The sequence below is a fragment of the Oryctolagus cuniculus genome, chromosome 2 (assembly GCF_051225735.1).
Source record: "Oryctolagus cuniculus isolate XC-2025 breed Fujian yellow rabbit chromosome 2, ASM5122573v1, whole genome shotgun sequence".
In the NCBI taxonomy this organism is placed as follows: Eukaryota; Metazoa; Chordata; class Mammalia; order Lagomorpha; family Leporidae; genus Oryctolagus; species Oryctolagus cuniculus.
In genome coordinates this window covers 69,476,789-69,504,540 of record NC_142868.1, presented here as the reverse complement: position 1 = coordinate 69,504,540, position 27,752 = coordinate 69,476,789, and the positions used below count along the sequence as shown (strand labels likewise).

General features: G+C 43.1%; 2 protein-coding genes across 12 annotated transcripts; one reads left to right on the top strand and one right to left on the bottom strand.

The window, feature by feature from the left end:
- The first annotated feature begins 53 nt into the window (after positions 1–53).
- On the top strand, positions 54–23,524 carry UFSP2 (UFM1 specific peptidase 2). Of its 9 annotated transcripts, none has more exons than XM_089325779.1 (13): positions 139–199; positions 3,765–3,843; positions 6,524–6,802; positions 8,421–8,604; positions 8,685–8,751; positions 11,082–11,187; positions 11,552–11,744; positions 13,862–14,008; positions 17,393–17,557; positions 17,737–17,861; positions 19,996–20,072; positions 20,890–21,014; positions 23,360–23,524. In XM_089325779.1, the coding sequence occupies exons 6-13, from the start codon at positions 11,132–11,134 to the stop codon at positions 23,444–23,446; spliced, it is 975 nt and encodes a 324-aa protein (XP_089181905.1). In that variant the 5' UTR covers positions 139–199; positions 3,765–3,843; positions 6,524–6,802; positions 8,421–8,604; positions 8,685–8,751; positions 11,082–11,131; the 3' UTR covers positions 23,447–23,524. The 9 variants fall into 9 exon arrangements, with proteins under 9 accessions (XP_008248852.2, XP_089181900.1, XP_089181901.1 ...); XM_089325776.1 differs by having other exon boundaries at positions 11,030–11,187; XM_008250630.4 differs by lacking the exon at positions 6,524–6,802 and having other exon boundaries at positions 54–199; positions 11,030–11,187.
- Positions 22,473–26,619, bottom strand: ANKRD37 (ankyrin repeat domain 37). 3 transcript variants are annotated; one of them, XM_070068376.2, is made up of 5 exons: positions 26,272–26,619; positions 25,933–26,085; positions 24,743–24,834; positions 24,039–24,242; positions 22,473–23,807 (listed from the first exon to the last, which is right to left on the bottom strand). In XM_070068376.2, coding segments are annotated over exons 1-5 (477 nt in total). In that variant the 5' UTR covers positions 26,299–26,619; the 3' UTR covers positions 22,473–23,806. The 3 variants fall into 3 exon arrangements, with proteins under 3 accessions (XP_069924477.1, XP_002709376.2, XP_089181908.1); XM_002709330.6 differs by having other exon boundaries at positions 22,473–22,705; positions 26,272–26,589; XM_089325782.1 differs by lacking the exon at positions 22,473–23,807 and having other exon boundaries at positions 24,035–24,242; positions 26,272–26,589.
- Between the last annotated feature and the right edge of the window lie 1,133 nt (positions 26,620–27,752).

Sequence of the window (27,752 nt, the reverse complement as noted above, 5' to 3'; positions counted from 1 at the left end):
TCTTGTGCTTCCCGCCTTTCCTGCCTTCGGCCAGAAGTTGTGGCGTGGTACACTCCGTGACGCAGTGCTGCCGGGCATGTTGGGAGGCGTAGTCTTTCCTCCCAAGCCTCGCCCCCGGGGGGATGACGCTACTTCCGGTCTGGCTCCGGAGTTCGCGGACGGGGGTCAACGAGTGTGTTACTGCCACGTCGCGGACGTGGTAAGTATCGCCGCTCTTCCCCGACCCTCGCGTTTCCCCTCCGACTGAGGCAGGTGCCCTGTGTACAGCTCCCGAGCCCCTGAAAAAAGCCTGTCCCGCCGGCGTCCTGGCTGCAGCTGCGAACTCCGATACGGCCCTCGGCCTTAATGCCCTGTAGGGTGGCAGGGAAGCCGCCCGCTATAATCACTCGCTCCCCGCCCCTCCTGCTTGTTTCCAGACTGATTCTTTACTCGGCGCTGTGGGAGGCTTTGCAGAAGCATTTAATCTGGGAAACGGGTGTAACTTTGTTCAAATGTGCTATCCATAAGCCTCCGTGACGTCACACGCTCCTGGTGCGCCGCCTGTTTCGTCACTCTGCCCAGTTCTCCAGCCCCGGTGCTGGTTGTCGGTCTTCCTAGGGACACTTTGTATCCTATACCTCCGCCCAGATTTGCATCTCCGGCTTAGGCCTTTCTTTGGGTCTTCAGTTCCCCGCAGCTGCTGACTGCGCCTCCGCTTGGACAGCCGGCATTTCACAGTCAGCAAGTGCAAAACTGACAGTGCCCTCGCCCCACGCCTGCCTTTCCTCCAGGATTCCCCGTTTCTGCAAACGGCACCGCTGTCCACTGTGCCTGCTAAACACCTGGCCATAGCCCTTGACCTCTCCCTCTCCTCAACTCCTGAACAGCCCAGCGATAACCAAATCTGTGCGTTCTACTGCTAAATGTTGACCATACTTGCCACTACCGGAACTCTCTGGAATGGTCGCTTAAGTACTCTTAAGCAGACCTTCACCAGGGTGTCTGCGCTCCTTGGAATGGATTCTCCCACCTTCACCCGCCCACCACCATCTTTGTTTTGGGATTGTTGATATTTAAACCGAGTTAGCCTTCAGCTCCTTGCTTAAATATTACTTCTTCAGAGAGGATCTCAGTTCAGAGATGTAGGGAGATTCTAGTGCTTGCTTTTCTTTCTTTCTTTCTTTTTTTTTTTATTAAAGGTTTATTTATTTCAAAGAGTTACCGGGGTTGAGGGGGGAAGACAGAGAGAGAAAGATCTTCCATCTGTTGGTTCACTCCCCAAATGGCTGCAAAGGCCAGGGCTGAGCCAGGGAAGCCAGGAGCCAGGAACTTCATCCTGGTCTCCCATGTGGATGCACGGGCCCAAGCACGGGCTGTCTTCACTGTTTCCCAGGCCATTAGCAGGGAGCTGGATCAGAAGTGCAGCAGCCACAATATGAACTGGCACCCAAATGGGATGCTGGCGTTGCCAAGTCATGGCTTTACCCAGCCTCCCTAGTGCTTTCACACATGATCTTGGGAATCGACAAAATCCTGGTAAGTCACATATTTTTTCCACTTGACAGAAGAAAAACCATGATTAATGCAATTACACAAAATCATACAGTAAGTAACAGAACTAAATTGCTCTCACTTTTCCTTTTATCTTCAATATCTAAATATGTTTTTTCAGCTGGGCATAAACTATTTTGCTTGATACTCATTTAACTTATTGATAGCTATTTAAATTGTTTCCTTTTTATTTTATTTTGATTTTATTTGTATGGTGGACAACAGAAGGGTAAAGGGACAACACTGAAGCTAAGTTTTTCCTGAACTTTCTTATAAGTTTTTCCTGACTGATTTCTTATAATACATTTCTAAAACTAGACTTGGGAAACAATATAACTTTTCAATAGTTTGCATTTTGTGGAATAAGTAAAAGCCATCACTCCTAAAGAAACATGGTAAAAGACTTGAAAATGAGAAAATGTATAACTATATCTACTTCTTGATCTTTTGAGGATCAGAGTTAACATATGTCCATCATCTAGCACAGTTCACATTGTAAGAACTCAGTGGGTTTTAGTACTTACTTAGCAAGTATTTCAAAATATAATTCTTACTGTGCTGTGTGCTGTTTGGGACATATTTTGAAGATGTGATGTAATCTTTGAAATTTCTCTCGCTAAATATCTTTCTGTCCTCTCCTTCCTGTCCCCTCCCAGTCTTCCTTCCCCCACCCAATACACACACCTGCAAAACAATGTACATCATTTGTCATATATCACCAACTACTTAAAACTGAGCATATGGACTCAAGTAAGGATCCATTCCATTTCACAAGTGCTTTTTTTTCCCCTTTAGTTGCAAATATTGCCCTGTGGTATTCAATTTTCAATTAAAACATGATTTTTTTCATAGCTGTATGATATCCATGATTACTTAACCAATCTTAGTTGGCATTTAGGTTAAGATTCTTTTCTTTTTCTTTTAAGGATTTATTTATTTGAAAGTCAGAGTTACACAGAGAGAGGAGAGGCAGAGAGAGAGAGAGAGAGAGAGAGAGAGAGAGAGAGAGGTCTTCCATCCAATGGTTCACTCCCCAGATAGCTGCAACGGCTGAAGCTTTGCCAACCCGAAGCCAGGAACCAGGAGCTGCTTCTGGGTCTCCCATGTGGGTGCAGGGGCCCAAGGACTTGGGCCATCTTCTGCTGCTTTCCCAGGCCACAGCAGAGAGCAGGATCAAAAGTGGAGCAGCCAGGTCTCGAACCAGCGCCCATAGGGGATGCCGGCGCTTCAGACCAGGACGTTAACCACTGCGCCACAGCGCCGGTCCCAGGTTAACATTCTTATACCTGAATCTTTGTGTGTTTTGCTGATTTCCTTAGACTAAATTTATAACCACAGAATCTCTCGGCCTAGGGTGTGAATACAAGGTTTTCTTTCTCACTGCCACATTCATGGAAGGTTCTTGTCGTTCATGCTTCCATGTCATTGGTGTCTCAGTTTCCTCTCATTGCCTGGACCACCAGGTGTCATTAGGCTCAGTGCTCTGGTCACATTCATAAACTAGTTCTCTACCATGGGTGTTTTCATGTCATTGATAAAACCATCAGGACTATTTAGAAATGCTGTTTCTAGGGGCCGGCGCCGTGGCGCAGTAGGTTAATTCTCTGCCTACTGCGCTAGCATCCCATATGGGCACTGGTTCTAGTCCCGGCTGCCCCTCTTCCAATCCAGCTCTCTGCTGTGACCCGGGAAAGCAGTAGAAGGGGGCCCAAGGACTTTGGCCCCTGCACCCACGGAGACCCGGAAGAAGCTCCTGGCTCCTGGCTTCGGATCAGCGCAGCTCCAGCCGTTGCAGTAATCTGAGGAGTGAACCAACGGAGGAAAGATCTCTCTCTCTGTCTCTCCCTCTCTCTGTCTGTAACTCTACCTCCCAAATAAATAAATAAAATAAAATAAAAAAGCTGTTTCTAATGTCCCTTAGTTAGTGGCTGTCAGCCGTTTACTTTAGTACCACTTTCTGGGACTGGAGGGTGCTTTTAGATATCCCTGTGCCTGGGCCCATGTTAGAGCCCCAATCAGAATCTCTGGGAATGCAGCCCAAGTATCAGTATCTTAAACACCCCAAGGGATTTCAGCATTGAAAAAGATTGCTAACTCCTGCTTCAGAATTTAGGGGATTTTTGTCTCGTTTATATCAATAAAACAAGGAATGAACTCATGAAATATTACCCCAGATTCAGTTATATTTTAATTTACTCTGTTTGACAAGGGAATTTTGGTTTTATTTCTTCTAGGTTGTCTCAGAAATTATGGATATACTCTTCAGAGTGAGAGGAGGACTTGATCTAGCTTTTCAGCTAGCTACTGCTAATGGTATGTCTTCCAGAGAATTCTCCCTTTTTATTACACAATTGATGATAAAATATTCTCAATCTCCATTTTGCAAATGAATCGGAGAGATTCCCACCTCAACAACTCTTGACTGCAGTGCCCTGTTTATACAGACCCTGGGGGCAGTGGTGACAACTGAAGCAATAAGGTTCCTGCTACCCACATGGGACACATGGATTGAGTTAGTGGCTCTGGCTTCAGCCTTGCCCAGGCCCAGCCATTTTGGACATTTGGGTAGTGAATCAGCAGATAGAAATGCTCTCTCTCACTCTCTCTCTCTCTTTCTCCCTCTTTCCCCTTCTTTCCCCCCTCCCTCTCTCCAACCCATCTCTTCAACTAAAATATTATTCTCAATCTTGGTGCATATTCGAATCCCTACTAGCAGACCAACTAAAGTTTCTGGGATGGAGACCCAGGCATCAGCACTTTTTAGCTGATGTCCTGTCAAGGTGAGGACCATTTTACAAGGACCAAACCAAGCTCATCTGCTGTCTGATCTTACTAGAAAAGTGTATCAGTGCCCTAAAATGTGATTGGTGTGGATAAAGCCTTGCGTTTCAGAACGTGGTATATACTGTGAACTATTGCAGCATTTAATCCATTAATTCGCAGATACTACAGCCCCAGCTGTTGTGGGCATTTGGGGAGTGAACCAGAAGAAGGAAGATATCTCTCCCTCTCCCTTTCTCTCTCTTTCTCTGTCACTTCACCTTTCAAATAAAAAATAAATAAATAAGTCTTGGGGAAAAAAATAAAGAGGGGCTGGTATTCTGGCACAGTGAGTTAAATAAATCTTTTTTAAAAAATATCAGCAACAAAAAAAAGTAAAAAAAATAAATAAAAGATATCAGCACAATTGTGAAATAAATATCTAACCACTGGAAAAATAGGTTTAGGATTTAGGTATATAAGGTTAAAATGAGTATCTAGATGTTGTATTGTCTTCTTTTTTAAAGATTTATTTATTTGAGGGACTGGTGCTGTGGAATAGCAGGTCAAGCTGCTGCCTGCAGTACCAGCATCACATATGGTCGCTGGTTCGAGTCCCAGCTGCTCCTCTTCAGATCCAGTTCTCTGCTATGGCCTTGGAAAGCAGTAAAAGGTGGTCCAGGTCCTTGGGCCTCTACATCTGTGTGGGAGACCCAGAAGAAGCTCCTGGCTCCTGGTTCCTGGCTCCTGGCTTCGGATTGGCAGAGCTCCAGCCATTGCAGCCATCTGGGGAGTGAGCCAGTGGATGGGAGATCTCTCGATCTCTCTCTCTCTCTCTCTCTCTCTCTCTCTGCTTCTCTGTAACTCCGCCTTTGAAATAAATAAATGAAGCTTTAAAAAAAAAAAGATTTATTTATTTGAAAGGCAGAGTAACAGAAAGAGACTGAGAAACAAAGAAAGAAAGAGATGGCTGAAGCCAGGAGACTAGAACTCTCCAGGTCTCCGACATGAGTGGGAGGGACCCAAGCACTTGGGCCATCTTCCTCTGCCTTCCCAGGCGAATTAGCAGGGACGCTGGATCAGAAGCAGAGTAGCAGGGACTCCAATATGGAATGCTGGCATGCCAAGCAGCAGCTTAACCTGCTGCACCACAACACTGGCCCTGTTTTCTCCTTTGCATGTGTCTTCTTACACTATTTTGACTTTGAAACCTTGAAAATGTTTCCCAGTTGAATATGTTGAATATTTTTTAAATATTTTTATTTATTTATTTGACAAGTAGTTACAGACAGTGAGAGAGAGAGACAGAGAGAAAGGTCTTCCTTCCATTGGTTCACCCCCCCAAATGGCCGCTATGGCCAATGCGCTGTGCTGATCCGAAGCCAGGAGCCAGGTGCTTCCTTCTGGTCTCCCACACGGATGCAGGGCCCAAGCACTTGGGCCATCCTTCACTGCACTCCCGAGCCACAGCAGAGAGATGGACTGGAAGAGGGGCAGCTGGGACTAGAACCCGGCACCCATATGGGATGCCGGCGCCGCAGGCAGAGGATTAGCCAAGTAAGCCATGGTGCCGGGCCCAAATATGTTGAATATTAAAAATATTTGAATTTTTAAAGTATTTCAGTGTATTCAAAAAATACTATTTAATTAAAAGGAAACCCTGGGGCTGGCACTGTGGCATAGCAGGTTAATGCACTGGCCTGAGCGCTAGCATCCCATTTGGGCACAAGTTTGAGTCCCAGCTGCTCCACTTCTGATCCAGCTCTCTGCTATGGCCTGGGAAAGCAGTGGAAAATGGCCCAAGTCCTTGGGCCCCGCACCCTCATGAGAGACCCAGAAGAAGCTCCTGGCTTCGGATCAGCGCAGCTCCGGCCATTGCAGCCAATGGGGGAGTGAATCAACGGATGGAAGACCTCTCCCTCTCTCTCTCTTTCTCTCTCTGCCTCTCCTTGTCTCTCTGTGTAAACTCTGACTTAAAGCATATATCCTAACTAATACCAGCTTGATGGTATACCAGAGAAACACTCAAGACTTAGTCTGTAAAGAAAAAGATACAAAGAAGTTTAAATTTCATTCGATAGTTTTATTGCTTTTAGTAATGTGGCATTCTGGAAGTATTAGAATCCCCATACATCGCTGGTGGGAATATAAAATGCAGCTGCTTTGGAAAACGGTTTGGCAGCTTCTCAAAAACTTAGGAAGTTGCTGTCTGACCCAGCAATTCCTTTCCTAGCTGGACATTGAAGAGCATTGGAACCGCATATGCACACAAAACCTGTACATAAATATTCACAGCAGCATCATGCTGTGACAGCCAACAAGTGCAGACACCCCAGACGTACATGAACGTATGACTGTCCACATACTATGATGGAATATTGCTGTGCCATAAAAAAGAATGAGGTACTGACTTATGCTCCAACATAGATGAGTCTTGAAGACACAGTGCTGAGTGAAAGAAGCCAAAAGACAAAAGGCTGTGAGTGAGTTAAGCATGAAAGGCCCCTGATAGGTAAGTCCATGGAGACAAACAGCAGATAAGTGATTACCATGGTTACTATTCTGACATTCTCCACGTTTCAAAAGTGATTTATTTTTGTATTTGAAAGGCAAAGTAACAGAGAGGAGAGACAGAAAAAGAGATCTTGGATCTGCTGGTTCACTCTCCAGATGGCTTCAACAGCCAGGGCTGGTCCAAGCCAAAGCCAGGAGCCTAGAATTCCTTCCTGGTCTCCTACATGGGAAGCAGAGGCCCAACTGCTCAGACCATCTTCTGCAGCCTTCGCAGGCGCATTAGCAGGAAGCTGGATCTGAAGTGGAGTAGCCAGGACTCAAACCAGGTTTCTGAAATGGGATGCCGGTATCACAGGTGGCAGCTTAACACTGCTGCGCCACAATGCTAGCCCTGAGATATCTCCATTTTGCTAGTGAAACTGACTGAGAGATTACATAAATTAAGATTATGTAGTTAGTATGTGGATTAAACAGAATTTAAACTTAGCCTTTGTCTCAGGACTCCCACCAGCCCTTGGGACATACTGCAAATAGGAAGATGAAGAAAATAACATTTTCAGTAGAAAATATAGCTTGAATGAAGGAGTGACTGATAATACAAAGATGCTTCAAAAAGTTTATAGAAATAGAATTAAAAGATTAAACATTCATTTTTCTGTGAACTTTCTGAAGACTCCCTTTGAAGTGTAGGTTTTCATCCTGGGTTGATAAAAATGTTCTAGAATTAGATGGTGATGGCTGTAAAATTTTGTGAATACACTAAAAGCCACTGAGTGGTATACTTTGAAAGAAAGGATTTTAGGGTCTGTGAATTTATCTCAATTTTTAAAATTTATTATTTAAGTGAAAGAGAAACAAACGGAGAGATTTCTCAACCATTGGTTCAGTCCCCAAATGCCCACCACAGCCAGAGCCAGATCGGGCGAAAGCCAGGAACATGAACTCAATCCAGGTATCCTGTGTGGATGGCAGGGACCCAGCTGCTTGAGCCATCACTGCTGCCTTCCATGGTTCCCTATAGCTGGGAGCAGGAATTGGGACCAGAGCCAGAACTCAAACACAGTCACTCCAATATGGCACACAGGTGTCCCAAGCTCTGTCTTAATGGATCCACCGAACACTTACCCCATATCTCAGTTTTTTAAAAAGACAAAAAATATTTTCTTATAATTATTAAATATTGGAAATGTGCATTTGAGAGTTATTTTTTGTTTTAAAGATTTACTTATTTGTTTGAGAGGCATAGTTAGAGAGAGAAGAGGTCTTCCATTTGCTGGTTCACTTCCCAAATAGTCACAAGGGCTGATCTGAAGCCAGGAGCCAGGAGCTTCATCTGGGTCTCTCACATGGGTGCAGAGGCCCAAGCACTTGAGCCATCCTCCACCGCTTTCCCAGGCCATCAGCAGGAAGCTGGACTGGAAGTGGAGCAGCCAGGATTTGAACCAGCGCCCCTATGGGATACCAGCACCATAGGTGGATGCTTAACCTACTGCACCACAGTGCAGGCCCCGAGTGTTAATTTTAGTAATAATGCTTGGTTTTGTGTATGTTTGGAAGCATTCGTGCTGCAAAGTGTAAGATTTTTCTTAAATTTCATTTATATTCTTTTAATTTAGAAATTTTTATCAAGAAGGCACTAAAACATGTGCTAAGTGACCTGTCAGCCAAGCTTTCTTCAAATGCACTTGTGTTCAGAATCTGCCATAGTTCGGTTTATATTTGGCCTAACAGCGACTTCAACACCATTCCAGGAGAACTGACTGATGATTCACCTTGTAAGAACATAATGCGCTTTATTCAGTGAGTATGTGTGAAGTTTTCTAGAAACATTTTCAAAATAGCACTTCATATTATAAACTTCTTGATGTATGAAAATTTAGACTTGAACAGGAAGAAGATACAAAACGAAAATTCATGAGAAAGAAAGAAAAAAAGTCATCAGACATGGTAAGGAAATCAACTATCTTTATTGATAAATTGTATGTATTTTTCTATTGATAAAATTTGAAATCTTTGTATTTGGAGCTGAGTGAAATCCTAAGAGGTAATTTAAACTAACCCTCTTATTTTTACACTTCTGTATTGAGGTCCAAAAAGATTACATGACTTGGCAAAGGTCATATGTCTGTTTTGTAGATCTAAGCTTTAATCCCATTATGATACACATTTTGAAGGTTTTCTCTTAATGACCTTTTGCTCCCACAAAAAATAAAATTCCCTGAGTATATTTACAAATTATTTAAAAATAAATAAAAAAGAGCCATTCTAAAACATGACAAAGTAACCCATTATGCTGTGTAAGGTAATAAATGTAATAAATGATTTGTTTTTATTTATACTGTTCTTGGCTCTCAAGTTTTTAAAAAACATTTTAACTGATACATAACAATTATGTATTTTTGTGGGACCAAGAGATGTTTTGGTACATGTATACATTGCATAATGTTCAAATCAAGGTAAACATATCTACTCATTTATCATTTCCTTATGGTGAATACATTCAAATCCCTGTATTTTTATATATACAAAGATTTTAAAATATATGTGTTTATGATATGTATATGTAATATAATTGTTATCTACAGTCACCCAACTGTGCAACTGAACACCAAAACTCCTTTTGCCTAACTATAACCTGTTAATCAAACTTTCTCCATCCTTCTCTCCTCTGTACTCTTCTCAGCCCCTGGTAACCACCATTCAACTCCCAACTTCTATGAGATTATTGATTTTGAACCTATCTTATTGAGTATCTACCATATGCTACAAACTTTACCAGAAGTTGGAAATAAAAAGTGGAGCTAGTTCTTCAAGGCAGGAAACTCTATGAAGTTAATGACTAGTGTTTTCCCAAGCTGGTCACGGGGAATGGGTCAGCATGAATTTGAAACGGTGGTCTGAGGCCTCTTCAGGAGAGGTGTACCTCAACCACTGGTCATGGCAATAGAGAAGAAGGAATGGATATAAGAGATATGTAGGGGAATGAATTGTACTTGGAAATTAATTTGATATGGCATGACCTGTGTCTTGTTTGCATTAAGATGGTAGGAGGGATATGGGGTCACTTTGGGTCATGTTTAAGACACTAGTGAGAAATACAGGTGACTGTTAAGTTTATAAATGTGGAATGCACAAAATTGTGGGGTGGAGATGATTTGAAGATTACCAGTAGCTGGAGCTATATATCTTATTTTTCATCAGAACACTGCTTTTAGCATCCAACAGTAATTTTTGCCAGAATCCAGTACTAATCTGGTGGTTCCAAAGTGGTGATTTTTCTAAGTCTATCATTTCCTTCAACATTTTTTTTGGTGACATTATACCATGAGGAAGAGCTCTTCCAGTTCTGTGTTGATTAGGTGCATTAAAGTATAGATGCTTATTTTATGCAAAGGGATATAATCTGTTACTATCATTTGTTATTTTGAAGCTCACATTTTCCAAGATTTCTCTAATAGATGCTATTCAAGCTGACTCCAGTGTCCTATTGACATTGTATTTTTGAACACTTCCTGCTTTCTTCTGTAAGATATCCCAGGTATAACATGTCCTTTCCCTGCTCCAGCTCAGGAATGAGTCCGTACTCCATAGAGCACACACACATACATACACCTGTAGTCCACATCTACACATACATACACTTGTAGTATTACATATATTCCTGTTTGTGTAAATCACATTGATAGCTCCAGTGCAACATCAACCCCATGGAGTTCCTAGCTTCCCATTGAGAAGCCTGACTCGCAGTAGCCTCAGTGTTTTCACTACACAGGAAGTAGTTTTGGAATTACAGCCCATGCTACTTAAAAATCAAACCCACTAAATGGAGTTTAACATTTGTTAGTAGCACTTTACATTTTTATTTCAAGGTACATAGTTACCTGTTTAAAAGTTCCTTTGATATATGGTTATTTTATAATATTTTTCATTTGATTTTTTAAAAAAGCATTAAGTGGTAAGAATGGTTTAGAGACCCCCAGTGAACTTTAACTTAGATTTAACATTTGTTAACATATTGTCAATCTATTGTCATCTTTACTTCCTGTTCACTCTTCCCTCTTGCCCCAGATTATTTTGAAGCAGAAAGGAGTTTCTCTGAACATAAGATTTGTGCTTTGAAACAATTCCTATAATATAGCATTATTTGTGATCCTTTTAAAGTCCTTTTAGTTACCCTTTAGTGTTGAATTTACTACAAGTTGACTGTTACTGTTTATCTATATAGCATCAAATAGTAAATATAGATCTTATGCTGGAAATGTCAACCTCTCTGGCAGCTGTAACCCCCATCATCGAGAGGGAAAGCGGAGGACACCACTATGTTACTATGACTTTACCTGTCGATGCAGTTTTATCTGTTGCTCCAGAAGAAGCATGGGGGAAGTAAGTATTTTTACAGTACTACTGCCTCATATAAATGAGGACCCTTCCCCAAAGAAATCAGAGCCCATTTTTAAATATCATGTAGACATATCCAGGTGGTGGTTGTTTTTACTATGATTTGTTTCTTGTTATTAACCCAAGAGTCTTCTAGCAATTAAATATTTGAAGGAAGGTAGCGTAGCATGCAAAAACTTAGAGGGTTTCCCTTTATCCACACAAAGCAAACATTGCTTGATTTAGACTTTTGTTAACAAACCTGATCCAATCAAGTTTTTACCGTATCAGGGATGTGTTAGCTCCACACTGTGATTTGTAGTAGCCGCTATAACTTTCTTATAACATACTTGTATATCTCTCCCTACAGAGTTCGTAAACTTCTAGTTGATGAAATTCTTAATCAACTAACTGATATGGAAAAATGCATTTTGAAATATATGAAAGGAACTTCAATTGTGGTCCCTGAACCATTGCACTTTTTATTACCAGGGGAAAAAAATCTTGTAACAATTTCGTATCCCTCAGGAATTCCAGATGGTCAACTGCAGGCCTACAGAAAGGTAAAGCCAGTTCATTTACTCTTAGAAAAAAAGATAATAACTACCACTCATTTTGTATTTCTAACAAGTAGAAATCCTTTTGTGATTTAATTTAAGTGTGGGAGTAGACTATTAGTTTTACATATTATTTACTTTCTGTTCTCATGGAACTTCTTTTAAAAATATTATTCATTGTTGTAGGCAGTCATATAGTATAAAATTGATTAAGTTTGTGAGCTGGAAGACCACGCCTTCACCACACCCTTGTGTGACCTCATGCCCCTGCCTGACCACACCTATGTTCCCACCTGCCAATCAGGCTAATCAACCACTCCCCTTTGGAAGCAGATTAAAGGCCTGGGACATGATGGGCCCACCCCTTTGCCTTCTTCCTCACTGCCCTGAATCCACTTGCTGCCCTGCACCTTCAGGGCAGAGCCAACGGCCCCACACTTTCTGGCCTGCACACTACTCCAAGTGGCTGGCTCCTGGTGCTCGGTATGGATCCAGATTTGCCCCTCTCTCTTGGACAGAGCCCTCACTCTCCTATACATCTCTCTCACTAAATAAAAGGCTTAAAACCTAAGTATTATTCATAAAAAAATGTCCTAAGACTAGCTGTAACATTTTAACTCAAATACTCAGTGTGGTTTATATATTCTCAAAATACTTACATTTTTCCATAATGAAATACAGAGATGAAAAGATGCTTACATGCCTTGAGTAGCTGATGAATATTAACAAATTTCTCTTCTCTTAGGTTACCTCCAGATTTGTGAAGGAGACAAGATTGCAATTAGGGAAGAGAAATTAAAATTTATGCTAATTCTGATTAAAATTTATGCTAATACTCTACTGTAGGTAGAGTTATTTTGGTTTTATTGAGGGAATTTTGGGGAAAACCTGACCTGGGGCTTTGCTTGTCACCTGTGCCCGTTATATCCTGAAACATCTTCTCAGGAGCAGTGTCACACTCTAACCCCCTGTACCTCTCAGTCAGTGTGAAGTGTATTGATTTGCAGAGGCAGCAGCCAGACGAGCAGACCTATTCAAACTCGAGAGTACATAGAGGGTATGACAAAGAAAGTGTCAGACTTTTCAAAGTAACTATTACATGTTTTTATACAGTTTGGGAAAATAACACATTTTAGACACCTACATTTTTATTTTCATGCCATGTTGGCTTGGTTTTATCCCACCAACTTCTACTCCATAATTGCTACCCCTTATATTTGTTAAGCACTGTAGACATGAGTTTTCAAAATAATATAATTTTATCATTGTTATTTTTCTTTGTTCCCTTACAATTTATTTTTTTTTCTTTTTAAAATTTATTTATTTGAGGGGCTGGTACTGTGGCATAGCAGGTAAACCCACTACTTGCGGTGCCAGCAGTCCGTATGGGCAGTGGTTAAAGTCCTGGCTGCTCCACTTCTGATCTAGCTCCCTGCTAATGTGCCTGGAAAAGCAGCAGAAGATGGCCTGAGTACTTGGGCTCCTGCACCCACATGGCTCCTGGCTTCAGATCAGCCCAGCTCTTGCCATTGGGGCCATTTGGTGAGTGAACCTGTGGATGGAAGATCTCTCTCTCTAACTCTTGCCTTTCAAATAAATAAATAAATCTTTTTTAAAAATTATTATTTGAAAGGCAGGAAGACAAAGATACAGACACAGAGAGATCTCCCATCTGCTGTTTGACTCCCTAAATGCCCATGACAGCCAGGGCCAGGCAGAAGCTAAAAGCTGAGAACTCAATTCCAGTTCCTCAGTCTGGGTCTCAGGGATGGCAGGGCCCCAACTTCGTGAGCCACCATCTGCTACCTCCCAGGGTGTGCATTCACCTGGGACTCAAATCCAGGAGCTCCAGTATGGGATTGTGGGTGTCCTAAGTGGCATATTAACCACTGTACCAAATGCCTGCCCCTGTCTCCTTCCAGTGTGTATCCATACACGTGCATAGACAAAAGTAAATCTTATTTGGTTTTAGTTTACTTTTCAACATCTTTGTCCTTAGTGAGCTCACTCAGAAGTATGTTTGAAGACTTTTATAACCAAGTATAGTTAATTTTATAATTTATTTTTAAGTTTATTAACTAGGAATCCAAATCATTAACTTTACTGATTTCAATTTAATTTAGGAGTTACATGATCTCTTCAATCTGCCTCATGACAGACCTTATTTCAAAAGGTCTAATGCTTACCACTTTCCAGATGAACCATACAAAGATGGTTACATTAGGAATCCACATACGTACCTTAATCCACCCAACATAGAGACTGGTATGGTGAGTTTAACTGATTATTTATGTGAGTCAGTTGATCATTAATGTCATTAGTAGAAGCTGTTACAGATTGATTCATAATATGTATTATTCCTATAATCTAATTTATCATCCAGCTGTCATTCATGTGGACTAGAAAGATTAGAAATAGACAGTATATGCCACATTTCTCTTACTGAACTCCATCTCTGATTTAAAGTTTGTCTCATTTTTTTCATTTTGAACACATGAGAAATCATGCTAATTAAGGGCATAGTCTGTCCAAACCACACTATAGGAGGGATCTAATAAGAGGCTTATTTTCTGTGTATCGTGTCCCTAGTTGGAAGGGATGCAACCTCCTTAAAGACAGCTTGAATAAGAGGATTGGCAGAGGGTGGGGAAAGGCCATTTGGGGAGTGAACCAACAGAAGGAAGACCTTTCTCTCTGTCTCTCCCTCTCACTGTCTGTAACTCTACCTCTCAAATAAAATCTTTTAAAAAAAAATGTTTCTTTGAGGGGCCAGTGCTGTGGCAGAGCGGGTTAAAGCCCCGCCTGCAGCGCCAGCATTACATATGGGCACCTGTTTGAGTCCCAGCTGCTCCACTTCCAATTCAGTTCCCTGCTAATGTGCCTAGAAAAGCAGCAGAGATATAATTTTCTCTTTTTTAAAAGATTTATTTATTTGAAAGGAAGAGTTACAGAGAGAGGTAGAGACAGAGACAACAAATAGCCCCAGATAGCCCCAACAGCTGGAGCTGTGCCTATCTAAAGCCAGGAACCAGGAGCCCCAAGCCTCTTCTAGATCTCCCATGGGGGCCATCTTCTGCTGCTTTCCCAGGTGCATTAGCAGGGGACTAGATCAGAAGTGGAGCAGCCGGTTCTTGAACTGGTGCCCATATGGGATGCCAGCACTGCAGGTGGCAGTTTTTTCATTACACCACAGCACTGGCCCCATAAAATGAATCTTTAAGAAAAAAAAGAAAGTGTTTCTTTGTCACAGTCATAGAATCATAGAATAGGAGTCTCAAACAGTAGAATTCTAGATGGCTTTTTGGTTGATTATTACATAACTGTTTTCTCTCAGACTATTCAGAGCTCTAGAGTAGGGAGCATTTTTAATATATGCATTTTAAATTCTTAATAGTTCCTTACAGGGGCCAGCGCCATGGCTCACTTGGCTAATCCTCCGCCTGCGGCGCCAGCATCCCATATGGGCACCAGATTCTAGTCCCTGTTGCTCCTCTTCCAGTCCAGCTCTCTGCTGTTGCCCAGGAAGGCAGTGGAGGATGGCCCAAGTTCTTGTGCCCTGCCTCCGCATGGGAGACCAAGAGGAAGCACCTGGCTCCTGGCTTTGGATGGGCACAGCGGGCCAACCGTAGCAGCCATTTAGGGGGTGAACCAATGAAAAAGGAAGACCTTTCTCTCTGTCTCCCTCTCACTGTCTAACTCTGCCTGTCAAAAAAAAAAAAAAAAAAAAAATAGTTCCTTACAAAGAACCTGGATATTTAAGGTGCTAAATGAATGATGATGATTTTTGACAATAGGTTTCTCGTTTGTATTACAAAGATGCAAAAAGCATTTTGTAAGTATTTATTTTGTAATCTTTGGTATACACATATAATATCCATGGAAGTTTTAAAGCATGGTAAGGAGATGAATATCAGGGAGCCCTACCAATTTAAACCCTGGGACATTCCCAATATGAACATGTGTTCCCTCCTTATCACTCTTCTGTTTCCCCAGCATAGTCCCAAGAGGAACTATTATGCTGAGTTTTGTGTTCATCATTCCTTTCCTTTCTTAAGAATTAGTTTCAGCACACATGCACGTATTACCTCAATAATTCAGGTCTTAGTTTTGCCTTTTTTGGAATTTTACAAAAATTGTATCATACTATATGTGGTCTTCTACAACTTGCTTTTCCACTCAATATTATAAATATTAATATTTACCCATGGTGGTTTGTGTAACTGTAGTTCAGTTATCTTTATCATACCTGTGCATGATTTTTCCCAGACTTTTTGCTAGACAATCCTCCTGTGAATATTCTTGTATATATCTCAAATGCACCTGTGCAGCAGTTGCTAACACGTGTGTCAACTATAAAAAGGACCTGTTGTAGAAGCTTGCATTCATAAATGAATTAAGACACACTGCATGTTCTCATTGAGCTCACATATTAATGTGGGTAAGCTGGTATTTTTAAAGTAATAAGAAAAATTTCAAGTGCTTTGAAAAAAAAATAGAGGTTAACATTGTGGCACAGTGAGTTAAGCTGCTGCCTGCAATGCTGGCATCCCATATGAGTGCCTGTTTGAGCCCCGGCTGCTTCACTTCCAATCTGGCTCCCTGCTACTGTGCCTGGGGAGGCAGTGGAGGATGGCCCATGTACTGGGGCTCCTCTCATCCGTGTGGCAGAAGCAGAAGCTTCTAGCTCCTGACTGCAGACCCACCCAGCTGTGGGCCTTGCGGCTGTTTGGAGAGTGAACCAGCAGATGGAGGCTCTCTCTCTCTGCCTCTCTCTTTGTAATTCTGTCATTCAAATAAATACATCTTTAAAATAAAAAATAAAGCAGGCTGCCAAAGCAGAGGGTGGGTGATAAGAGTGAGCATACTATTGTTAGGTTGGAAGACCTGTTGCTAAAACTTGAATAAGACCTAAATGAGGTAAGGGTGCAAGTCATGATATTACTTGGGTAAAGGGTATTCTAGGCTGAGAGAACTGTAATACTCTATGGTCAGATGACCCCTGGTATATTTGAACCTAAAGCAGAGGAAGCAACAGAGAAAAGTGTAGGAAATGCAGTTGGAGAGCCGCCAAAAGGCAGGTGTGGCTGGGCCCATGGTGAAGACTTGGGACCAGCCGGTGCTGTGGTATGGCGGGTTGAGCCGCGTTGCTGCCTGCAGCACATATGGGATGCCAATTCGAGTCCCAGCTGCTCTACTTCCAATCCAGCTCCTTGCTAATGTTCTTGAGAAAGCAGTAGAAGATGAACCAAATTCTTGGGCCCCTGTACCCACATGCGAGACCTGGAAAAAGCTTCAAGCTCCTGGCTTCAGCCTGGCCCAGCCCCAGCCATTGTGGCCATTTGGGGAATGAACCAGCAGATGGAAGACCTCTCTCTCCCTCTCTCCTTTTCTCTCTCTCTCTCTCTCTCTCTCTCTTTCTCTTTCTCTCTCTGGCTCTGCCTTTCAAAATAAATCTCAAAAAAAAAAAAGAAAAAAAAAGACAGGACTTGGGACTCTTATAAAACCAATGCGTATATAATGTTGAACCACAGTTCTGTAGAGGCATTTTTATAATGAACTGTATAGACTATAGCTCTGAGAACCTTAGACATGACTCAGGTGTGGATATAGACAATGTGCTTCTAACTAAGTATTTTACTGTTCTTTTTGCATAGATTCACGTCGTCCAGGGCATATATGGTTATCATCACTATATGCAGGATCGGATAGATGACAATGGCTGGGGCTGTGCTTATCGCTCACTGCAGACTATCTGCTCTTGGTTCAAACATCAGGGGTACACAGAGAGGTCCATTCCAACACACCGGGAAATTCAGCAGGTACCGAGCACCCCATTTTAAATGACTAGCTGATATACCATCAATACTTACTACCTTGTGGTACAGATTTATTTCTGTTTTGAAGAAAGAGATATAGCAGTAATCAGAGAAAATGCTCTAAATGTAATTTTTAATAGCTGTTTTGTGTATGGATTTTGTTATTTTTTAAATACATAAAGGCACTAGTTGATGCCGGTGACAAACCAGCAACATTTGTTGGATCACGACAGTGGATTGGATCTATTGAGGTACAGCTAGTACTAAACCAACTGATTGGGATAACTTCAAAAATACTGTTTGTCAGGTAAGGACACTTCAAAAAACTAATCATTTAAAGTGATAAGTTGTCATTTTTATTAAAATAAAAACTTCTTGTTACTTTTTGCTGTCGTTTATTTTTGCTCCTTTCTCTTGCTCCAACTACCTTGTTGCTTTGTAAATCTCATTTTTTAAAATACTAAATATTTTTCTTGGTGGTTTTATAGCAAACTTTTCTGTTTATAAGTAAATGTTCTGATTTTCACCTGTATTGCCTAAGCCTAATTTTAGCCTAGAAGAGGAAAACTTTGAAATATATTAACTTTGAGTAAGGTTATAGAAAATCATTTTTTTAATGCTCAAGTCTTAAAGTCTTGAAAGGAGAGAATCAAATGTTGATCCATGACTGGAGCTTTTTGTTTGCCTCCTACTTTTTCTTCCCAAAATATTAATAAGCCAATACTGTGTCCAATCTATTCATTTTATTTTTTCCAACAGTTTAAGCATGATTATAATATTAGAATATGAGAAAATATAAATAACACCATTTTCTATCACCATAACTAACTTACTCCAAATTATGAGCTTAAGTTTTAAAATACATTTTTATACCTATAGTAACATTATCTATAATTATCCAAGTACTAAAATATGTCTGATCTTATGATTGAAATTTGGAGTGGCTGTAGGAATCAGTTCTTACAAATGATAGGTTAAGTACTGAAGACCTGCTGAAAAGTGAAAGCTTGGGTACATTAATACCTTATTTATACATCCTTTATAAGCAAGAGCGAAGTTTTAGTGCCACCTGACACCTCCCTCCAAAAATATGTCCCTTCTCTTCTTGAAAGTACAGGTTGTGTAGTGTGTTGAAATATTCCCTAACAGGGAATACATTGTACTTGAAAACCTTTTGCAGTTTCCACACTGGCTTCCCAGACATGTGCGTTAGTCCTGGAACCCTCCTCTGTCTTATCCATAGGACGGGTCTCACTGTTCCCAGTGTAAGCATGAGAAAACACAGACTCAGAAGTCCGACAGCAAGGACACAAGAACGCAGGACTTAAAACTCGTCCTTCTGCCTTTCTCCCTCCCTCTCTCTCTCTCTCTCTCTCTAACTATCTGTCAAAAAAAAAAAAAAAAAAAAAAAAAAAAAAGTCCTGATAATTCAGTCCACCCATAAGAACCCCCTTAGTGCAGCTCAACCAATTCCAACCTCATGGTAAAAATTCAGCACCTTAGTTACACAGTTCTTAAAGCAGCAGATCAAGGTTTTCTTACTGCTTTCCTAGGATTTTAATGGCCTTAAGTACTTAAAAAGTTTGTGTTGCTTTGAACTGTTCGTTAAGTCACTTCCCTAAGTGTTTTTTTCTATAACAAGCTAGAAAAGAAAACAAAATGGTGGAAAACACTGACTCCTCAAGTTTATTATATGAGCCTAACATTGAAAGTAGTTCATCTGATCATGTTTTCCTTGATCCAGGGTAACTAATAGAGTACCTGAAATGTAATGTATTGGAGTGAAGTGGACATTTTTCAAATTTAATGATTGTTTACAGCCTTTGTCTCTTCTGTTGAGGAACGGTGTTTTTTTCTTCATATTATTTGTTAAACTCTATTACTATTATTATTAGTATAGGGTTAATTATATAATCATTAAGTAAACTGAAAATAGACGTTTGTAAGAATTAATAGTGGGATGGCTGGCGCTGCGGCTCACTAGGCTAATCCTCCACCTGCAGAGCCAGCACCCCGGATTCTAGTCCCGGTTGGGGCGCCGGATTCTGTCCCGGTTGCTCCTCTTCCAGTCCAGCTCTCTGCTGTGGCCCGGGAGTGCAGAGGAGGATGGCCCAAGTGTTTGGGTCCTGTACCCACATGTGAGACCAGGAGGAAGCACCTGGCTCCTGGCTTCAGATCGGCGCATTGTGCTGGCCGTAGCAGCCATTTGTGCGGTGAACCAACAGAAGGAAGACCTTTCTCTCTGTCTCTCCCTAACTCTGCCTGTCAAAAAAAAAAAAAAAAAAATAGTGGGACTGTGAGAGGGAGGAGGAAAGGTTGGAGCATGGGTAAAGTATCACTGTGTTCCTAAATCTGTATATATGAAATACATGAAATTTGCATAACTTAAATAACATTTTTTTAAAAATTGGTTCATCTGATGGAAAATGATTTCTTTCCAGCCAGGGTTCAGAAATGGCCTCTCAAGGACGGGAGCTGGCCAGTCATTTCCAGAGTGAAGGAACTCCAGTAATGATTGGTAAGGTGTTTCGGACATGTTGGGCTCTTACTGTGGAGAAGAGCGCAAAACGAATCATTGATATCAATATTTAGTATAAGTCACTTTAAAATTAACTTTTACACCTCTCTAAGTAGTAAATAAAATACCAAGGTGGCAGAAAAGTTATTAAAAAGATTATAAGAAGAAGAAATAAAGGTGAAGAAGAGAAATGATAATCGTATTCAGTCATTTAAAGAAGCTCGTTCCCTGAGCATCGTGATGGCTCTGTCACTGACTTGGCAGGCTGTGTGACAGTGGGCACCTTACTTTTGCTCTCTGGGCTTTATTTGTAAAATAAGAAGACAGGATTAGCTGATCTGAAGCTGCATGATTGTGTGAAGACAAGATTTGTCTTGTGAGGTCAGAAGCTAAGCTGAGGCTGGTGTCCTCCAGGTAATCAGAACGAGCTCCAGGAGCGGCAGGTCCGTATTCCTGGAGCTTCCCGGAGCAGAGCCGCAGGGTCGTCTGCTGGAGGTACCGCAGCACGCAGCACGCAGCGCGGCACCGCTCTGTAGGGGGGAACGCGGGCCCTCTCTTGCCCTTCCTGAATTTCTCTTAGTTCTATGGATGTGGTAGTGGAGTATAAACTTGGTATGATTATATAGGTATCATGATATTTTTTATGGGCTACAGTTAGAATTTTGTCTTAGTGTATTTGACATTGTGGTTTTTCATGTTGTAAGTAGCCAATTTTAATGCTGTCTGGGATCAATGGGCAAAATAATCTTGTAAAATTTAAATTGAATAAGCAACTGAGATTCCTTTATGCCTTCTTTGTGTTTATTTTCTTCTGCAGGGGGAGGAGTTCTGGCCCACACAATACTAGGAGTTGCATGGAATGAGGTCACAGGGCAGATAAAATTTCTGATTCTAGATCCACATTATACAGGTGCTGAAGATTTGCAAGTTATTTTGGAAAAGGTAAGTATCTGTTTAAAATTTAGACTCAAGGCAAAGAACCTAGAATGAAGGCCAGCAAACTGGCTGTTACCAGTGCCAAGAGCCCTTCCTGTCGGAAAGGTCTCTGAGAGGCTGACGTTAGCTGAAAACAGCGGAGAAGCCAGTCGAAACACATTCTCTGAGCAGGAGACCCAGATTTAGTTCCGGGCTCCTGGCTTTGGCCTTGCCCAGCCCCACCCATTGTGGGCATTTGGGAAACAAGGCAGAGGATGGGAGATGTCTGTTTCTCTTTCAAATAAAATGTCCTTTTAAATTCTCAAGGAAAAAGAAATGGTGTGTAAGGTGGGTTTTTAGGGCTGCTGCAGAGGCGGCGGAAGAGGGGGAGCAGGGCTTATTTGCAGAACTGTCTATAGGTAGCTGAATGTGCTGGCAGCACCGAGAAGAGGTGCGGCTGCAGGGGCAGACAGGAGCTAACGCAAGAAAGGTAGTCCTGGTGAGCCAGGCATGCAGAGGAGCAAGACCCGGAGATCTTATCTGAGACACAAGGAGCCCCTGAGTTGTTTTCATTGCAGGAGTGATACAGGTAATAATCTTAATTCCTTCTGGCTGGCTTCAGGAAGAAGGGATTGTCTAGGTAAGGGTTTCTCAAGGCATCTTCCCTGATAATTTCTCCGGGAATTGGGAATTGTAGTCTCTGTCTTCGCTACTTCTGGTTCTGCAGAACTTTGCAATGGTAGCACCCCTCCTTACTCTGTCAGGGCACCGAAACACTAAGAAGCCAGGGCCGAGCCATCAGTGGAGCCACTGACTCTCACTTGACCCTAGGAGTGTGGGAGGCCACGGGAGAGTTCTGCTTCTGCCTGCCCCCTCTTTCCTGCAGTTTTCCTTGCAGAAGCTGTCAACCAAGCATTGCAAAGGGAAGAGGCATGCTGCCCCTGATACTCTGATTTGGGCACCCTGTCTGGCCATTTATTTTTTTTTTAATTTCAATCCTGTTTCTCAGAGAAGGCATACCTGTGTGAATGACTAAATGGTTGCCAGGATATCTGGCCAACCACTACTGCCTCTCATTCAGTGGCATTTTAAGGGTCCCTTGCTGGCCTCCTCCCAATGCATTTTTTTTTTTTTAATATTTATTTGAAATTCAGAGTTACAGAGAGAAGGAGACAGGTGTCTTCCATCTGCTGGTTCACTCCCCAACCAGCCGCAAGGGCCGGAGCTGCGCCGATCCGAAGCCAGGAACCAGGAGCCTCTTCCTGGTCTCCCACGCAGGTGCAGGGGCCCAAGGACTTGGGCCATCTTCCACTGCTTTCCCAGGCCACAGTAGAGAGCTGGATCGGAAGTGGAGCAGCCAGGACACAAACCGGTGCCCATATGGGATGCCGGCACTGCAGGTGGTGGCTTTACCCGCTATGCCACAGCGCCAGTCCCCCAGTACATTTCATTTGAGGATGATACAACACACACTAGTCATCAGCCTTTTCTTCAGATTTTTTTAAAGATTTATTTATTTATTTGGAAAGCAGGGAGGGAAAGAGAGAGAGAGAGAGAGAGAACGAGATCTTCCATCCGCTGGTTCACTCCCAAAATGGCCACAGCAGCGGGAGCTTGGACGGTCCAAAGCCAGGAGCTTCTTCTGGGCTTCCCCCGTGGGTGCAGGGGCCCAAGGACTTGGGCCATCTTCTGCTGCTTTCCCAGGCCATAACAGAGAGCTGGATGGGAAGTGAAGCAGTTGGGACTGGAACTGGTGCCCATATGGGATGCCAGCATCTCAGGTGACAGCTTTATACCTACTACACCTTAATGCTGGCCCTTTCAGATTTTCGTAAGAAAATTAAGCAGTGGCCCTAGAAAAATCTCACAAACTTTCATATTCCTAATGAGATTTTGTTTGAAAGAAAAAAGACAAAGAAAAATTTTGTCTGCTGGGAAAAAGGATTGCTTCTGACCTAAGGCGTGCAAAGTGAAATGGGTGTTAGCCGGAAGGAAAAGAAGACGTAGCATGTGACCTGGGGCAGGCTCTGACTTGTGAGTGCCATGCTTCATCAGCTGTACCTAAGAGAGCCCGTTAGACTGTCTCCTGGTAAAACCAAACCTCTTACTGTCAGTAACCTGTGGAATCTGCAGGAGCTGTTACTGTAAGGAAGGTTTTATTTCTGTTGTTAAATATGATAGAATTTAAGGTTTAGAAATCTGCCTTGAATTGATCCAATTATGTTTGTATATTCAGTAGGAATGAAAATCTTTGAATTACACAACTATTCAGAGACTTATTCCAACTCTTGCTCATACAGCCTCAACTTAGGATTTCCATCACGTGGTCTTTAACTTTGTAAAAGTTTTCCTTTCCCTTCTCCCAATTCCAGGGCTGGTGTGGATGGAAGGGCCCAGACTTTTGGAACAAGGATGCTTACTATAATTTATGTCTTCCTCAGCGACCAAAGATTATTTAAAATACCCAGGGACTCAAAGCCTGAGTGAAGTGGTATTATAAATTTGTTAATAAAGAATAAGCTTAATTTCAAATTAAATTAGATTCTGGGTATAGTTTGATGGTTTAAACTAAGGTTTTTTCAAAGGCTATAAATACTACAGAGAATTTATTTATTCCTTTAATAACTTAAAAGACAAAGCATACACAACAAAATATTATGGACATGTAAATACATGTATTCCTAAATGCTATCTTCACTTGGAAGAGAAAGTTTTCCTTCTCCTTAAATGGAGTTGAGATGTGTATGGTAAACCAGAAGCCACAGCTTGTAGACCGGCACGAATGAAGGCCATCCTCAAACTTCATAGCCACCATGACATCTGTTTTTAAAAAACATGTTGACATTAAAGGCTTTTTAAAGGAAAAAGAAAAAAGGTTGTCTCCCCAAACTTCCACCCTGCTGACAATATTTGGTCTCTAGAATCTAATTGTAGTAGTCACTGTGACTAGTATTAAGCGTCAGTAACAGTGTCAGAATTTAAATGGCACAATAAATTCTATGTTAAATGCAGGAGTCAGGAGAAAGAAAGCTGCAGTTAGCAGTTACTTACCAACACTTCCTTTTCCCGTTTGTACATTCCACGTTTCCAAACCTTCGTTTTTGTCTGAGCACTGGAACACAATGATCCTTGTTGGGTTGTTCATTTGATTTTATTGTCTGCATAGATTTAATTGTTGTAAGAAATTTGGCACATTCCAGAAATCCACATGACCAAGCAAGATCTTCAGCTGTTTGCCCATTTTTGTTACATAAACTGGAATTACAACAAAAATTGAATTAAATGAAAATTCACCATTGTTTAGTTTTTTTGGATATCTTTAACAAAGGAATTTGAGACGCATACAAATGCTGGTTGACAAACAGGAGAGGTAAATTTCTTTTTTCTCATGGTTGGATGCTCAGTGGCTAGCAGAGTCCAGAACAGAGTAGGAATTCCATTTTTGAGTGAACACAAGAGTATTTGGTGTTCAGTACAGTGAATGAGTACTCAGAAGTAGTCAGTGAGAAGTTCTATAGAAGGGTTTTCCAAAACTAAAACAAGAACAGAACTGGCCTCCGCCACTCAGGATCCATTTTTTTTTCTTTTACTCAAATTGATTATTTACTAGATGTCCCTTAAGAGCACATGTTAGCATGTGATAGGTACCAGTTAGACAAGCATTATTTTATAAAGCCCATGTAATAAAATTAGAGAAGTCTGATGACTTTAATCCAAGAAAAATTCGAGTGGGAAGCTGTTGATTTTATACTCACTCAATTTGGGCATCATTGGCTACAAGCAGGCTAAGGCATTCCAGGCTTCCAACCCTGGCAGCCTTGTGTAGCGGAGCTTCTCCCAAAACATCCTGAAAGACAACACACACACTGTCCAGAAGTTCCTCTGTGAGTCCTAACAAGCTAACTGAGGGGGATAGTTAGGACTGCGGTGTACTGGGCTGATTTTAAGATTTGTGTATTTGAAAGGCAGAGTGACAGAAAGGGAGAGATGGGAGATGGAAAGAGAGACCTCCCATCTGTTGGTTCACTCCCCAGATGGCTCCCAGGGAACTCTATCGGGTCTCCCACAAGGGTGGCAGGAACCCAAGTACTTGGGCCACCCTCTGTTGCTTTCCCAGATGCATCAGCAGGGAGACAGATCTGAAACAGAGCAGCCAGGACTCAAAGCCCCCGTACTCGGATATGGGATGCCCATGGTACAAGCTGCTGCTTGACCCACTGTGCCACAACACAGGTCCTTGGACTTCTATTCTTGATAAAGTTCCCTTAGTGTGCTCTTTAATACAAGTTTTCATTAGTGAAAACCTGTGCAATGTGCAGCCGCAGTCACATACCTTAACCTTTAAGTGACTACAAGCAACACAGAGCTCCTCAGAAGTCAGAAAGTTAATTTAAAATTCACCAGACAATAATATGCAATGGAATACGCAAGCTGCTGTAGGAAAGTTCAGTAGGAAACGTGTGCCGCTGGACAGCCTCACAAGTGTTTCAGTTGTCATACTGAGACTATGGCAATGTGGTCATTTTGAAGTGAACTAGTCTTCTGCTGTCCAGGATGACAGCCAGTAGCCCTTTTTGACTAATGTGCATACAGGAGGTGGTACCCTGAATTGGGATACACTGTAAGAATAAAAGGAACCCAGACTGAGGCAGCCTATGAGAAGAAAATGTAAATTAGCTCATCAGTCAGTGCCTAACAGTGACTACATACTGAAATATTTCGTTGCAGAAGTTACTAAAATCAATTTCATGTTTTGTTTACCTTTGTTAGCGTGGCTACTAAGCTTTTATTACATACATGTTTTCATTCTATTTCTGTTGGGATAACCCTGCCACAGACATGCTTGCCGCCACTGAACCCACTGAGTATGCCGGCGTATGAGACACGTTTGTGGGTCTGGGCGGAGGAGAGGGTTGCTCACAGCAACAATCAGTTACCTAGTTACCTGTTGGTTGAGGTCAGCGCCGGTTTGCAGCTGCCAGAGAAGAAAGTGAGCAAGGCCGCCACCTGCGGCTAAGTGGACAGGTGACTGCTCACAAGGATCTGGGGGTGCGTTGACCGAAGCCCCCGTCTCCAGCAAATGCTTCAGACTGTCCACCTGCGGGGAGAAAACAGATCCCGCACCCTTTCTCCAGTCCTGCGCTGTCTCTGGGTTGAAAAGCTTCCTGCTCCCCAAACCTTCCAACCCTGACGAAGCTGACTCCGCCGCGCCCGGCGGTCTGTCCGCTGTCACTCTCGCTAGCGATCCGGGAAGCCTGCAGGACAAAAGGGGCCCGAGTCTCACCTCCGGGTTACAGTCAAGCAACAGCATTTCTCGCCTATCGCAGGTGAGAGGAGTCCCTGGAAGCGCAGAGAGCTGGGACGCCCACTGCAGACTGGCAGGTAAGCATGCACAGGCTCGCCCCAGTGCAGGAAAATTTAAAGACCGCCGGGGCTAGCGGGCCGGCCCCAAGCCGCCGCACCCCAGATTTGGCCGCGCCCCAGCAGTTGAATCCTTAGCTGCCGGGACTTCCCCCTGGCAAGCAGCCGCCGCACGTACACAAACACTGCCACGTGCAACCCGGAACCCGGGGAGACCGAAGGGGAGAGGGGAGGAGCAAGCGCGGACCCGCCGGCCGATTCGCCAGCCGCCGAGGGGAAGGCCCACCCACCTCGGGGCGGGGCCATCGTCCGGCCCCCGGGAGCCGCAGCACGCGTGCGCGGTGAAGGGCGGCAACGGGGAGGGCGGGAGTCGGAGCGGTGGGGCTCCGGCGGCCGCCATGAGACGCGCTCGGTTTGGCACGTCTCACATAGCGTGCCCAGCCCTTTAATCCCTCTGGGGAAGCTGGAGTCGCGGGCGAAGCTTTGGTTTTCTGTTTCCATGCACGTAACCAGGAAACCGAGGCGCTATAAGTACTCTGCGCGGACACTTCCTTTGGAAATCTGTGCGCGTGGAGCTGGCCCGCGTCCAGTCCCCAGCCGCGAGAAGGGACAGGTCCTTTCGCCTCGCGCTCAGAGTCGGCCCTCTCCCGGGGTCCGCGAGCCCCGGGGCGTTGGAGGGCTGTGACCCGGAACCCCAGCCCACCCCGACATTGAACGGACCGTGGGGCCAGGCCCGTGTTGGGAGTTCGTGAAGCCAGCCAGCCGTTGTAGCGGGTCGCCTGGGGGAAAGTCCACGTTCGGAGCTTGCCGAGAGGCAAGAGGAGGGCCCCTGTGACTGCCGCGGAGTCCACGGAGGATGGAGCCGCAGCCGGGGCCGTTAGGACCTCGGGGTCTTCCCGCTGGGAGGAGCCGTGACCCCGCGCCGCCGGGCCGGCAGGGCTGGGGAGTGGCTCTCGGGCGGCGGGCACTGTCAGGGTTTGTTTCCCAGACCGGAGGCAGCGGAGCCCTCCTGACGCCTTGAGTTTGGATTCCAAGCCCAGAACTTTTTGAGAGAATAAATTTCTGTTCCTTTAAGCGGCGAAGTTTTTGATAATTCGTTATAACTGCCCTGGGAAACTAATACCAATAAATATCGACGGAATTTTTTTAGACTAGAAGGCACCAATCCAAGATTTAGGAAGCACACTTTTCCAGTGTTTAATTTCTTAGTCAATCAAGAGTAGCAAATCCGTCAGAAGGCAATACAGAAAGAAGCCTTAATAAAGTAGAATGACCGTACAAAATAAAACATTTAAATTTAGGGTTACTGAATATGAAAGAATAACAATGTTCCAGTAATAAGGAAGATTATCACCCTGAGTATGAAAAGTGAATTGACAGATCTAAATGTGTGCTACTAACAAG